This window comes from Dermochelys coriacea, chromosome 2, assembly GCF_009764565.3.
Source record: "Dermochelys coriacea isolate rDerCor1 chromosome 2, rDerCor1.pri.v4, whole genome shotgun sequence".
NCBI lineage: Eukaryota > Metazoa > Chordata > Testudines > Dermochelyidae > Dermochelys > Dermochelys coriacea.
The window spans coordinates 83,407,205-83,422,540 of NC_050069.1; the positions used below are offsets into that span (position 1 = coordinate 83,407,205).

The 15,336-nt window shown below is 41.8% G+C and overlaps 1 protein-coding gene across 7 annotated transcripts in view; it reads right to left on the reverse strand.

The window, feature by feature from the left end:
- The window catches only part of RBBP8 (RB binding protein 8, endonuclease), a 78,064-nt gene that overhangs the window by 11,190 nt on the left and 51,538 nt on the right, over window positions 1-15,336 (reverse strand). For 5 of the 7 annotated variants that reach the window (XM_043507993.1, XM_043507991.1, XM_043507994.1 and 2 more), the window contains 7 exons: window positions 7,005-7,132; window positions 4,958-5,852; window positions 4,732-4,858; window positions 3,543-3,634; window positions 2,242-2,353; window positions 1,222-1,392; window positions 348-417 (listed from right to left, as the gene is read on the reverse strand). In XM_043507993.1, the coding sequence (XP_043363928.1) occupies window positions 348-417; window positions 1,222-1,392; window positions 2,242-2,353; window positions 3,543-3,634; window positions 4,732-4,858; window positions 4,958-5,852; window positions 7,005-7,132 (1,595 nt within the window). The remainder of the gene's footprint in view (window positions 1-347; window positions 418-1,221; window positions 1,393-2,241; window positions 2,354-3,542; window positions 3,635-4,731; window positions 4,859-4,957; window positions 5,853-7,004; window positions 7,133-15,336) is intronic. The other 2 variants (XM_038392068.2, XM_038392070.2) reach the window with 1 other exon arrangement.

A 15,336-nucleotide genomic window follows, 5' to 3' on the forward strand; every position in this document is an offset into this window, starting at 1 on the left:
GCCCTTAGGCACTACCATAATAAACATTGTAATACGTAACTTGAGCTAATATGTGTTTGGAAAAACATCACAGATTATAGAAGCATTCTTTTAGAAAAAGAGTAACATTTCTGTCACTTTATTAAAAAGTGACAAGGATTCTTCTCTTCCAGTGTTCTGTAGTTTCTCTTTCCGATTCATCTTCTTTCTTTGTAATAACCACCAGAACTCATACAGAGATTTTTCCAGTTGTACACCTTCAGCTTCTTTGTATGGAATGATTTAGCAGTTTTATTTTATGAAAGGATAAGGTCTCTTCAGAGGGGAAAACCTAATCTTCTTGCATTAATAAAAAAATGTTGCATTACCTTTCATCACTTTTAAAATATGGCTCCACAAAAGCTTTCTGCTTGGTTTTATCTTGTTTATTCTCATGCTCTGTAAATAAATAAAAACATGCCACAAGTCTGTTACTGAATTGCCTAGACAGAATGACCACAAAATGATTGAGCGAGATATACTGCATAAATTGCATACAACTATTTTAGTCAACCATTATCTAACTGAACCAAAACCATCTGCAAATTTTTCAATTTTAATATTTCACAATTATCTATTTGTCCTCTCATGTGCTGAATGACAGCACTGAGATCAAGCTTCATGAAATACAATATACTTGCAGTACGAGAAGCTTGGAATGGGTGAGCAAGAGGATTAAAATAGTGTGTAAGTGAAAAGTAAAGAGATAATAGTGGGAGATGTAAAGTGAAATGAGGAAGATCGGGGAAAAGAGCACAAAGAAGAGAGATGTTGCTAGGATGCAAAGTATTCAAACAGTCTTAGAAAGAGCTTCTTGAAAAAAGAAATAGCCCCCACCCCCCCCACACACATTAAATTGAGTTAGTAACTGCAACCAAATCAACTCACTAACACCAAGAATCAGTGATTCCTAGAACAGACATCCAACTGTACAGCCCCATGTTAACTTCTGTGATGCTTCCCTGCTTCTGTATGAATGCTAAATGCGTCACTTAATGCAGTAGCTTTTAAATAGCTCTCTATTCTCTTAAAATCCTGGAATAGTGAATGAATTCCTTTGAGTTTCTGATAAACAAAATAATCACTTATTTGGCATATTTCTTTTTCTAGTGGGATTGTGTCCCAGTTAAGAAGATTGGTCAAACTAAATGAGAATCTAATTATTAATAGTATAATTAAAGGAAAAACAAGTGTACTACTTACTCATTAGTTTGCTTGCTGATGACACTTCCACATTTTCCTCCTCTTCCTCAAGAGGATTTTCTTTTTCATCACATGCTGAAGAACTATCCTCTTCTAGACAAGATTTATATTCTTCATATGACGTCTGATCAAACATTTCTGCTAAGCTGTCATTCATTTTTCTTTCTCCCTCTGTAAAAACGGTCAGAATGAACATCCAAATCAGTCTTTCAACAAAACATGTATTTTTGGTGGAACATTAGTCAAAAGAACAGGGTTATACTGTACTTCCAGCTCTGTCACTATCTTGCTACAGCAGCTTGGTCAACTCACTTAATTTTTGTGTGCCTTGTTCTTCATCTTTTAATATGGATCCTGCTTTCCTACCTCAGAAAGATACCTTGATTGATATAAGTGTATATCTGAAAAGGTGATTTCACAATAATAAATCCTCAACTGTAGCACTGCATGAATGAAGATATTTTGTTGATGGCTGCTATTGTGGAGTTATCCAAACACAAATATCGGCATTCTTTACTGGTGAATGATAACTGATCTCCATCCGACTTAGATATTTTAAATACAGTCAAATTGATTTATATACGACATAAAAATTATTTCATATATATAAAATCACACATGCACACATTATAATTGTATATATTTAGCATATTAAAAATGAGATCTTTCTACAGATAAAATAAGTTTGATAGGGTCAATAATAGGGTATTTTTTGTGTCATGACAGTACTTAAATGTTTAACTGTTTATTTCAGGTTAGACTACAAGTACTATATGAGGTATATTTAATTTGTTTATAGAAGTGTAGAAAGGAAGCACAATCTTAGCCATAAACTATGAACCCTATCCAAATCTTTGACCTCAATATAAAGTCTTCTATTGACTTCAACAGGAAATGGATTAAACCATCATGATAAACCTGTAGTCGTTACAGTATAGTTTGGTTTGTAGCATTACTGTAGTATTAATGTATCATCAACCAATTTTCAATCAATTTGTGAAGAGGAAAAAAAATACATACTTGGACTGCTTTCTCCTTTCTGCTCTTGGGTTTTCATTTTTAATAGCATGCTTTCACTAACATATGTGTAATCCATGTCAGTCTCTCCTCCTACTCTTGATTGAGAGCCTTCCTGAATAAATGAAGTATAATAATGGTAATCACACTTAAAAGTTATAACGAATTGACATATTTCAGTCTCTCATCAGGTACCTGAAGTTCCTTTACATTGCAGTGGTTCTCAAACTTTTGTACTGGTGACCCCATTCACATAGCACGCCTCTGAGTGCGACCCCCCCCTTATAAATTAAAAATACTTTTTTATATATTTAACACCATTATAAATGCTGGATGCAAAGTGGGGTTTGGGGTGCAGGCTGACAGCTTGCGACCCCCCCATGTAATAACCTCGCAACCCCCTGAGGGGTCCCGACCCCCAGTTTGAGAATCCCTGCATTACAGAGGCAATTCAGACAAGTCTCCCAAAGAAGTTTAACAAGTTCCCCACTACTGGATCTAAGAATCTACTGATAAGTTTTTCACAGTTGTCTTCAGAGAGTAACATCTGCACGGCAGAGATATAGAAACTTGATGCTAATGCCAGGTTATACAACTGGATTTGAAACTGGGGTAATCTGGTGAACATCAGTAGTCACTGAGATCACATTCTACAGGTTCCTTCTGTAAAGTTCTATGAAAGGAAAATGTATTTATGGATGTATAAAGCAATTCATCAAACTGTCAAATCTCATGGAAACAACACCTGCAATTACATGAAGAATCAATACATTTGCAAACAAATTAATCTTTTAAGACAAGCAAGAAGGACAAAAACAATTACCATTCAGGAAAACACTCAACAAGGCCATGCTTCCTTACGGACTAAGTGTCAGCGATCCAAATAAAGTTAATACAGTCAAGTCCTGTAAGTCTCCAACTATTTACAATAGAGTTCACAGTGAACACTTACAAAAGATAAACTGCATAATTAAGAACATTCTTTAATTTTTTTACAAAATATTTTAGTAATGACTGTTCCCTTTTCCACAGCTACTGGAAAAACACTCAAAAGAATGTGGTACTAACTTTGTAATGGATAATGGAGAGCTTTGGGAGATAAGTTGAGGATCTGCTTTGCAAAGTTTTGTTTTAAAAATAAGTAAAATGTATTTGTAATGTTTAAGTCTACTCTTGGCATTTTTCTAAAACATGATTTAGATGTGCAGCCTATCATCAAATTAGCCTAATTTACTCTTTTTTAAAAAGTTAAGTTTATTATATATTTTATGGGACATGAGGGTGTGACTCAAATTTCTGCTTACCTTAGTGCCAATAACCGTAATATCCATTTTGTATTGGGAAATGTCTGCTCCTGGATCTATACTCCACTGCATATTTTCTAAGGATGGTTTATTTTAGAGGTGGGATACAGGAAGCAAGAGAAAAGACAAATCAGAATCAAACTATTGTCATCTAATGCCAATCTTAGGTGTATTTCCTTTTTAGCTAATCATTATTCTTTTAGGCTTGATTTTTCTCATAACAAGGTTGAAATAGTGCACAGTAAGTACACTAATCTGATAAAATGTAGTTCGGATATAAAGAATTTTGAAATAGTTCTTTAGATTTTTCTGTATATTCACTGTATACACTGTTACTGTAATGATACACTCTCTTCTGTATAGAACATATAAATATCATGATCTTAAATAAGGATAATATTACAATAAAAAGTTTCATGTGGTCTGTCAGCTCATCCTATCTATTCAATACTTTCAATACTGATAATGACCAAAAAAGTAAAGATACTACTAAACAAATAGCTAAGTTGGTGGCCTGAGTTCTTCCGTTTCAGAGTTGGCTCCAAAAGAATGCTGCTGTGTGAAGAGTTATCGAGAGACAGTGATTCAGAGATTCCAGTTAGAAAAATGAAAATATATAGTATAATTCATGTAAATAGGGGTATTTGGTAGTAATGCTCTCCATAACTTAAGAACAGGAATTTCTTAGAAAGGATAACGTGAATGCAAACAAACATACAGACAGCCTTAAAGCCAGCTATCATTCATTTTAAATGTCTATCTATATATGAGAAAGTTGGTGTACAGTAAAACAAACTTATTTTGTTTCAACATCTTATTCATATACTGCAGCAATGTGCTATGTACACACATTATACTGTAAAGTAAACTAGATTAAAAAAAATTCTTTCCTGCCCTTAATCTAAAGCCATGAACAAATACTGACTAGTGAAAACAGAATGATAGGACATTATTGATGAAACTTTCATGAAACAGGTATGTATTCAAAAGTGATTTGAGACAAATGAGGATGGAGACAGTTAATGTAGAGGTAATTCTAGGAATAAGAGGTGGCATATCAAAGGGCATGAAGTTAGGAGCAGGATTAGAGGAAGGGAACAACAATAGTAGAAGAAGAAGAACAAAAATGTGAACATTCCACTCTTTTCAACTATAGGCATGGGCTGAAGAAAGAAAAAATTTAAGTTACCTTGTTCATTTTGCAGTGGTTTAGTTTTTGTTATTCTACAAGGGTTTGGTTGAAGCACAGATGCCAGCTCACATTCTCCATGTTCTGTCCTGGTTTTCTTTCTAAATGGTTCATGGCCACTGGCAACCTAAAAACATACTACAATTTTAACATTTCTCAGACTTTAAACACAACATTTGGAAGGGAAAAACATAAAATACACATCTCCCTCAGAGACGCAACATACCTTCATGTCATCAAAAAGTAGTTCTGTCTCCACTGTGTTTGGCAATGATGGAATTTTGAAAGCAGAGATTTCTTCTTTTATTTGCATCAAAGGTTTTTTATCTGGGCATGTTTTGCCATGTGACTGGAGAATCATCTCCTGTACATAGGGATCTTCTTGTGACTCTTTTCCTGACAAATAGCTTCCATTGTTGCTATTTTGGATGGATGAAGAACCCTTTGGAATGGGCTTCACCAGCTGTGAAAAAACATCATGCAGCATGACCTGTCTTAGTTTATTTTTACAGACCTCATCACTTCTTGAGCTTTTTTCTTGACAGTGAATAGCAGAAAAACGATCAGACAGGTCCAGTGGCTTATCAATTATATGATCTCCATTAACAGGTTGAAAGTCCGCTTGAAAAGGGGAAGAGTTTTCTTTGTTGAAAGATGTTTTTTCACAGCTAGTCACACGCTCATCTTCTGTTTTCTTTCTTTTAGCATATCTATCTGCCACTTGTTTGTGGGGTGCAAGGAGGAAGTCATTCTTGATCATCTCATCTTTACCTGAGCAAGTGTTGACCACACAAGTTATGGATTCATTAACATCGCTTTTCACAACCATCTGCCTACTGGCTGAGATCTGGCTGATAACAGAGTTTACTTCAGCCCCAAGATTAAGTGGTGCAACAAGAGCAACATCTTCAGATTTTGATCTAACTTTATGAGATCTAGAATTGAAAGTACTGTTGAAAGGGTTTTTTTTGGCATCGGACTTCAGTCCTGTTTCTAAAACAGAAGGTGAAAGACTTGAAGTCAGGCAGTTCTTCATGTTGTTAGATGCTCCGAAAACAGGAGAAGCTACCTGAGAATCCCACTCTACATCTGGTGGAGTGTTCTGAGATGGATCTGAAAGTCTGAACATATTGAGAGATGAAAGACATACCTTGTACCACTGGGGAAAATGATTTTTAAAAAATTCAGTCCCCTAAAAGATGAGCAATATTCAACAATTTTCAGGCAACTGTATAAATTGAGGGGGAAATTATGTACACTTACCAGCATGTATTCTAGTAGCTGAACAGAAAATTAAAAAGTTGTAACGACTTTAGTTTGTTAGTACAGTATTATCTAAAATTTTAGTAGTTAGTATTAATAAAGGGTTATCTCCCTGAAAGCTGTAATACAACACTATTCCTGGATGTATTTCTTATTTGATAAAAAGGAAAGATGAGAAATGAACACTGTTTGTACGCATATAAAATCTGGTCAATGATCACAGTTAAAACCAGAGGACCAAAACTAGGCAAAAACAGATCTGGTTTTCTGTTTCAATGTGACCCTGAGTCGTCCCCTGGCTTCTCTCAAATCTGGAAGAGGAGTCAACCTGACATAGAAATCTCTCCGCCTACAGTCCTTGGCTTTCAATCTATTCAAAGGATAGAAGGTGGAGAAGGTCTGGGAGAAACGCCTATCTAGGTACTTATATGAATCGTATTACTGTTGAAACTGACTGTTTCAACAGCATGAGACCTATAACCTCCTCAATAATGTCTGTGGGGCAGTCAATGGTTCCCTCTTGGGATCTTCAGGTGGCAGCCAGCTCACTCATCAAATGGCCACTCCGATCCATGCTACCTTAGAGAAGAAATTAAGGGAAATGGCCCACCTGCCTGTCTCTCTTCAGCAAAAGTGAATTCCTGGTGCCACTCCACTATCTTACCAGAGTCTGAGGTTGAAGATGCCCCAGAATGCACCACACAATAGCTAAGGAAATCTCAGAAGTGGAGATTCATTGCCCTGGGATACTTCCCTCTCAAACATTTAATGTCATCTTGGTAAGAAAAGTAAAAATCAATGGTTTTGTAAATCTCTCCAAGTCATAAGGAATTTTGTTTTTTATAACACTGACCTGTTCGGGTCCATGAAGCCCACATAAAATGAAACTACTGAGTTTTGCAGAGCCCTAAGTTTAGAGACGGACACCATATTCTATCAAAACTAAGATTTGATATAAGCCAATTTACCTCTATTCATTTTTATTTGCTATAAATTAAAAAGAAACTCACCCCAAATTGTCATTATTTCTTGATGATTCCTGAGCTAGCTGTTTTCTGGAATCTTCCCACTGTGGGCTCTGAGGCACCTGGGTCATTGGAATGTTACTTTTAAGAGCATTCAGTACGCTCTGGGACTCCTTGAATGTCATAAAAAGAAAGTACATTCGCATGAAAGAATAGAAAAGAACTAAAATTATAAATATTAGACTTGCAAATTAGAACACCAAAATCCCAAACTAAATAGTTCAATTTTGAAAGTAAGTAGCTGAAGTTTACCGGCCAGCTGTTATACTATTTTAACAATCTGCTTTTAAATGAGCCCTAAAAAAGAGCTTTAAAACTTTTTTCAAGACAGTTAGCTATCATGTTTCATGCATGCAAACCAGTAAGAACTCATTTCATTTTGTACTTCTAAGAAAAACACTAATCTATACAGACTATTTTACCAATCTCCCCATGGCCGAATCCAAGGGTATGTCTACACTTCAATGTAAGTCAAGGGTTGGAGGGACTTGAGTCGTGGACCCAAGACTTGAGTATCTACACTGATTGTCAACCCTAGGCTCAAAACCAGGGCTCTAGCATCCACGCTGCAGTGTGCAGATCCAAGTCTAACCAACCATATCCCAGATGTCCTAGCACTCTCCTGAAATGTGATTGCTCTAGCCCTTTCTTTGTGGCACAGTGTAAGAAAACTTAATTGTTCACCCTGCACGTTACAGGAAGTTTGAAGCCTACCAACACATCCTGCCAAGCATTTGTTTACCAAGACCTTTCATTTTGGTCTGCATGCTCCCAGCAACCGAAGCCAGCAATATATAGGCGGCCCCATTTGAAGAATTTCTCTTACATGCATTTTTACTCCTGTTTCAGGAAACAGGCAGAGGTTCCATGAGATGCTGGTGGACATTTCTGAGGCATTTTCTGACCCACTGAAGGCACCTGACAGAGCTAATGGTGGAGCAGGAGAACACAGACATGGCAGACTTGAACTGGCTGATGTTGCTCATGACACTTGGTATAGCTAGCTGCTGCTAACTCCTACATAGACTTATGCTTCTGGGAGCAGGGCCACAAGCACAAACTGCTGGGATCTCATTGTCTTGTAGATCTAGGATGACCAGCAACAGGTCCAATATTTTCGCATGAAAAAAGCTACATTTCTGGAGCTTTGTGAGCAACTTGTCCCAATTCTCCAGCATATAGACACATGCATGAGGGCAGCCAGGCTGGTCCAGAAATGACTTACTATAATCATCTGGAAGCTGGCTACCCCAGACAACTATATGTCTGTTGCCAACAAGTTTGTGGTTGGAAAGTCAACTGTGGATAAAGTGGTGGCAGAGGTTTCTGAGGCAATCAAGCACGTGATATACCCAACAGTGATGGGCATAAAAGATATTCTGCAAGTAACTGCTGGCTTTGAGAGAACAGTGTTTTCAAGCTGTGCTGGGGCCACTGATGGGCTGCATGTGCCCATACTTTGCCCCCCGCAAAGAACAAGAGAACTTAAATTGCAAAGGGTACTTCTCCATTGTTATGCAAGCATCTGTGGACCACGGTGGCCAATTTATGAATGTCAACATGAACTGCATTGGAAAAATTCACGATGCCAGGGTTTTCTGCTGACTGGGAGTCTACATTCATGGACAGGCTATGACACTATTCCCACCAAATGACATTGTCACAAATGGAGTTACTGTCATTCTGGGGGACCCCACATGCCCCTGTTGACCTTGGCTTACTGTATCCTGATATCAGAGGCCCGGGCAAAAGGTTTAATTATACTCTTAGCAGTTTTAGAATGGTTGTTGAATGTGCATTTGGCAGACAAAAATCCCTCTGGCAGTGTCTACAGACCCGTTTGAATTCCAGTGTCATCAATGCTGTGCTCATGCTGTGGCTTGCTGTGTTCTTCACAATTTTTGTGAAGCCAAAGGTGAGCCATTTCCCCTTGAATGGACTGCTGAACTGGTATACTCAGCCAGAAAAGTACACGTACCACAGATGGAGCTGGATGCACATGGGCAACAGAAGTTAGGCATGCTTTGTGCTCCCACATTACAGACTTGCATGGGCCAATGAAGAGGGAGAATAGTCCTTTTATGAATATGCTTGTTGAGGGGAGTAAGGAGGAGGCATTGATTGCCATGAAATGTACTTATGAGTGACCTGAGAGCTTATCGAATGGAGGATGAGGGAAGGGGAAGTTACTCACCTTGCAGTAACTGAAGTTCTTCGAGATGTCTGTCAATGTGGGTGCTCCACTCTAGGTGTCGATGCATCCCGGCGCTGTTGATCGGAGATTTTCGGTAGCAGTGCCTGGTCAGGACGCAGGTGTTCAGTTGGTATCTCCCGTCTCGTTGGAATCTTTCCAAGCACCTGCGTCCCGCACCCCCCTCAGTTCCTTCTCTACTGTGGAGCGATTACACTAGTACTCCAAAGTAGAGGGGAGGAGGCTGGGAAGTGGAGCACCCACATGGATATACATCTCAAAGAACTTCAGTTATTGCAAGGTGAGTAACTTCCCCTTATTCTTCAAGTGCTGTCCCTGTGGTGCTCCACTCTAGGTGAATGTGTAACGGTAACCCACTATGCTCAATGGGACTTTGGAGATGCAGCAGTGAGTACTGTAGAGAGTACGGTATGACCTACTATGGTGTCTGCTGTGGTATCTTGCATGCTAGCATAGTGTTTGGCAAACGTGTGTTCAGATGACCATGTAGCCATTCTACAGAAATGGGTACGTTATGTAGGAAGGCAACGGATGTCGACATAGGTCGAGTGGAATGAGTTCTAATGCCTTTGGGCGGCTGAATATTTTGAATACGATAAGAGGATCTGATGTAGTCAGAGATCCCCTTGGACAGACATTGTTTAGAGATCGCTGTACCTTTCGATCTTTCGGTGATGGAGACAGAGTCATGGAGATTTATGAAATGGCTTCGTCTGATCTAAGTAAAAGGTGATTGCTTACCTGACATCGAGAGTATGCAGGGATGCCTCGTATGGAGTCTTGTGAGGTTTGGGATAAAAAGTAGGCAAGTATATTGGTTGGTTAATGTGAATACCACCTTAGGGAGAAATTTATGATGTGGTCTCAGAGTGACTGTCTTTGGAGAAGATTGTACAGGGAGAATGGGCCATCAGGGCGCTTATTTCACTTACTCTCCTTGCTGATGTTATTGCAACTAAGAAAGCTACCTTCCCTTCATGGACATATGGAGAAAAGAGGAAGTAGCCAAAGGCTCGAATGGAGGTTTCATGAGAGCGTGAAGAACGAGGTTAAGATTCCATGTAGCTGCCGCTGGGTAAATTTCAGGGTAGAGATTTTGCAGGCCCATGAGAAATCATTTTATGGTGTGGTGGGTAAAGAGTGAATAACCTTCTAACTGGTTATGGAAGGTGGCAAGCGCTGCCAGGTGTACTTTGATGGAGCTGAGCGAAAGTCCGTCCTGTTTTAGTTTCAGGAGGTAGTCTAGAATGTTAGGGAGGGTCACCGTATTGGGCGTTAAGTGATTACATGAGCACCAGAGAGCGAAACACTTCCGCTTCTGCAGGTAAGTTTTATGAGTGGAATCTTTCTACTGTGCAGCAAGATGCATCGGACTTATTCGGAACAGGCTAGTTCATGGGTTTGGAACCAGGAAGGAACCAGGCTGTCAGGTGGTGCTTTTGGAGCTGGGGGTGAAGAACCTATCTGTTGTCCTGGGAAAGGAGATCAGGCCTGTTGGGGAGAGCCCGTGGATGATGGGAGGACATGCGGAGTAGGTAAGGATACCACGTCTGTCTTGGCCAAGCTGGGACAATAAGGATGACCCAGGCCTTGTCGTCTACGATCTTCCGAAGAACCCTGTGTAGCAGAGGGATTGGTGGAAAGGCGTAAGGAGAAAGTTGTTCCACGGGATGAGGAACGCGTCCCCTAGGGATGCAGTCCCGAATCCTGCTCTGGAGCAGAACAGCTGACATTTTCGATTCTGGGTTGTGGCAAAGAGGTCTATTGACAGGGTGACCCAGAAGGAGAAGAACTGTTGAAGTATTGCGGGATGCAGTTCCCATTTTGTGTTCTGTTGAGAAGTGTCTGCTGAGTGCGTTGGCAGTAGTGTTGTGGCAGCCTGGTAGGTAGGAAGTGATGACTTGTGTTTGATGTTATATGCACCAATTCCATATTTGGATGGCTTCCATGAAAAGGGAATGTGAACGGGCTCCCCCTTGTATGTTGATGTAGTACATACAAACTATGTTTTCTGTTAAGACTCAAATAGATTTGTTCTTCATGAGGGGAAGAAAGCAAAGGCATACTCGCCTCACTGCTCTGAGCTCTAAGAGATTTATGTGTAGGTGTGTCTCTGATGCGGACCACCAGCCTTGTGCTCTGTGTTCCCCTAGATGCGCTCCCCAACCGATTAGGGAAGCGTCCGTGGTGAGCATGAGTGTTGGGGATCGTTGCTGGAAGGAAACCCCTGTGCAGAGGTTTTCTGGTCTTGTCCACCAATGTAGGGAAGCTAGAACATTGGGAGGAGGAGTTAGCAGCATCCCTAAGGTGTGTCTGTTGGGTTTGAAATTGAAATTGAGCCAGCCCTGAAGAGATCTCATGTGTAGCCTGGCATACTGGACCACGAAGGTGGTGGCTGCCATGTGACCAAGGAGCTGTAGACAGATTCTTGCCTGTGTCCTGGGACGAATAGAGACCGTGCGTATGAGCTGCGTGATAGCAAGGAATCTGTGATATGGGAGCGAGGCTCTGCTCTGGACTGAGTCGAGATGAGCTCCGATGAACTCGATCTGTTGTGTAGATGTCGGGGCGTTTGTCTACATTTTTGGATGTTTATTTGGAGGCCTAGGCTGTGAAAGAGGGAGATGGCGAAACGAGTAGCTTGAAGTGCCTTGCCATAGGAGTTGCCTTTGATGAGGCAATTGTCCAGGTAAGGGAAAAGCATGATCCCATGTTTGTGGAGGTGAGTCACGACCACGACTAGAGTTTTGGAAAAGTCTCTTGGCGCTGTGGAGAGGCCAAAAGGAAGAACTCTGTATTGAAAATGGTGACTGATTGCGAATCGTAGGAATCTGTGAGCTGGATGAATTGATATATGAAAATAAGTGTCCTGTAGGTCAAGGGCTGTGAACCAGTCCCCTTGATCCAGTGCAGGAATTATTGTGCCCAGTGTGACCATCTGGAATTTTTGTATCCTCACGAATTTGTTCAGTCAGCGTAGATCTAGTATAGGCCTCCATCCCCCGGTCTTTTTCTGGGTCAGGAAGTAATGGGAGTAGAACCCTTTCCCTTGATGTTGCATCAGCACATGTTCCACTGAGCCTAGCTGGAGAAGGTGAGCCACTTCTACCCGAAGTAGGTGCTTGTGAGAGGGGTCCCTGAAGAGGGACAGGGAAGGATAAGAGGATAGGATAGGATAGGATATGAATGGGATAGAGTAACCGGACCAAACTATTTTGAGGACCCAGCGATCCTGTGTAATACGCTGCCAGGCATGTTGGAAACTCTGGAGGCGGTGGCCAAATGGGCAAGTAGGCTGTGGAATCAAGGGGTGATCGCTCAACCAATGTTTTAAAATTGTTGTCTATTCCCAGAGGGGTGGGAGGTGGTTGCTTGAGCTTGATTTTGTCTGCGCCTAGGGGGTCTAGAGCGATTCCTATTTACGTCATATGGTTTGGGTTGGGTCGATAATATTGTTGTGTGCATGGTCTTTGGTAAGGTTGGTATTGTCGTCTCTTGTAAAGAGATGGGTGAATACGCAGGGTGCGCAGTGTCGCTCTACAATCTTTCATAGTGTGAAGTAATTCATCTTTTTTTGGAAAGCAGTTTGTCTTTATCAAAGGGGAGGTTCTCCACTTTGGTCTGCAGAACTTTAGGGATGCCAGATGCAGAAAGCCATGAAGATCTGCACATAACCACAGCAGTTGCAGCAGTATGGCTGCTGTGTCCATTGTGTCTAAAGATGCTTGTAGAGCCGTTCTGGAAATCAATTGGACCTCGCTCAGAATTGATTTAAAGTCCGCTCTCCTATACTCTGGAATGTAGGAGCTAAATTCAAAAAGTTTATTGAGGTTATCAAAGTCTTAACTGGTGAGGAGTGCAGAGTAGTTTGCAATTCTGAATTGTAGAGTGGAGGACGTGTAAACCTTGCGTTTAAGGTCCTTGACTTGTAGGGTGCGCCGATATTGTGGCTGTTTCGTCCTTTGTGCGACTGCATCCATGACGAGAGAGTTCGGTTGTGGGTGAGAAAATAGGAAGTCAGTATCCTTAGCAGGAACATAGTATTTACATTTGGCCTTTCTGCAGGTAAGTAATAAAGAAGCTGGAGTTTGCCAGAAAGTGTCAGCTGGCTCCTGGAGTGCTTCATTTATAGGGAGCGCGATCTTTGAGGGTGCAGAGGGTTGAAGGATTCTGAGGAGTTTGTGTTTGTCTCCTGAACCTCTTCTAGGGGGATGTCTTACCTGAGTGCCACCCTCTTGAAAAGCTCTTGAAATTATTTACAGTTGTCCACGTTTTGTGGAAGCGGGGGGGAGAGGGCTCCGTCTGGAGCAAATGGAGAATTAGGGTTCGGTGAGTCTGGATATGGTTCATAGCTCATGTTCTCAGGAGGGGGTTCAGATAGTCTAGAAGTGGATGGAGCTGGAGATTGAGGCACAGAAGCAGGCAGTGGTTTCGTGGAAGAGGTCTGAGGATGAGTGGTAGGAGGATGTGGCCAAGGGTACCACTGGGGCCAAGCATAAGGTAGGAGAACCCAGGTGCAGTCCACGGGGGGTGGGGGAGCGAAGTAGGGAAACTGAGGCTGGTGGCTGAGTACCGTAGCCTGAGGTGGAAGAGGGTCCAGTGGAGGAGGAGAGGCAAGTGGGGAGAACTCCACCTGCTCATGTATATCAGGTTCGCTGTCAGTCAAGATCTCCAGTTCAGGTGGTGAGAGCGGCTGTTCAAAGAGTGAGCCCTGTGTATCCAGGAGTGCAGAGTTAGGCTCAGGTGGCACTGAGAGGTCACACTGAATGAGGAACTGTTGCTCCTACTCCCTGGGCTGCGCTGAGCCTGGACTGTGCTCTAGCACATTCACAAGTGCAAGTGAAAGTGTCAGTGGGGCCGCGACTCTGTTGGAGGTGCCCTGCAGGGAGTCCGCTGCTGGTGCCGGGGCAGGCTTGGTGCCAACATTCTTCCCGGCACCGTGGCTATTTTTAACATGGAGGTGCTCGGTGCCGTGGAGACCTTCCTGGTATGGAAGGTCAGGTTCCTGCCTCTGCGGGAGCTGTGGCTGAGGCTTTAGAAAGAGTTGAGGTGCCTGCCTGTGGCGCTGTCAGCACAGAGAGTAAGGATCTCGCGGGAGACCCTTTACCTTTGGCAGAGTCTCTCCTATGAGACTGCTGTGCTTCCCACTGATTCAGATCTAGCCGGGGAGCGTGTAGGAGCAAGTTTAACTTTCCCCGTCTCCGAAAGCGGCTGGTGAGATTTTTCCATCAGAAGCATTTTAAGCAGCAGGTCCCTGTTGCACCGAGCCCTTGACTTAAGGCTTGTACAGTGGAGGCATTTTGTGGGAATGTGGGCTTCCCCGAGGCACTTCACACAATGTGAGTGCCCATTGGACTGTGGCATGGAGTTCTGACAGGAAACACACTTTTTGAATCCTGAAGCCCCTGGCATTGTGAACTAGAAATGGCAGGGGAGAGTGTCTCAGCAGGAGACAAGCCTGAAGCTACAAGTTTTTTTTTTTTTTTCCCCTTTCATCTAAGTAACTAACTATGTAATTACACTAAAGGAAGGTTAACAAATGGGATGTAACAAATAACTATTTCTATATTCTTTGTTACTTTTTTCCTACAGAGACCAGGGAAGAGAGGTAGGACTGCCTCGAGTCCCATCTTCAGCCGGGGATGGTTGAGAAGGAACTGAGGGGAGTGCGGGACGCAGGCACTCAGGAAGATTCCAACGAGACGGGAGATACCAACTGAGCGCCTGCATCCTGATCAGGCACTGCTCCCAAAAATCTCTGATCAACGGCACCGGGATGCACCGACACCTAGAGAGGAGCACTCACAGGGACAGCACTCGAAGAAAAAAAGGTAATTCACAGTATGAACGGATGTAAGGAAGTGACTGATGTATGTATTGATGTAACTAACTGTATTGAAAAATAGCACTTATATACCAAGTCTCAATTATCTCTGATCATATACCTTTATTATTGAAAAACACATTATATGATGTGATGCAGTGATAGCAATGACATTTCTTACTAAAATAAAAAGCTTTATTTAGAAACATTTATTAGAAAAATACAACATTAACACATGCCAGACAGGCCAGCTGCCATCACCACCAAAACACCAGTAACAC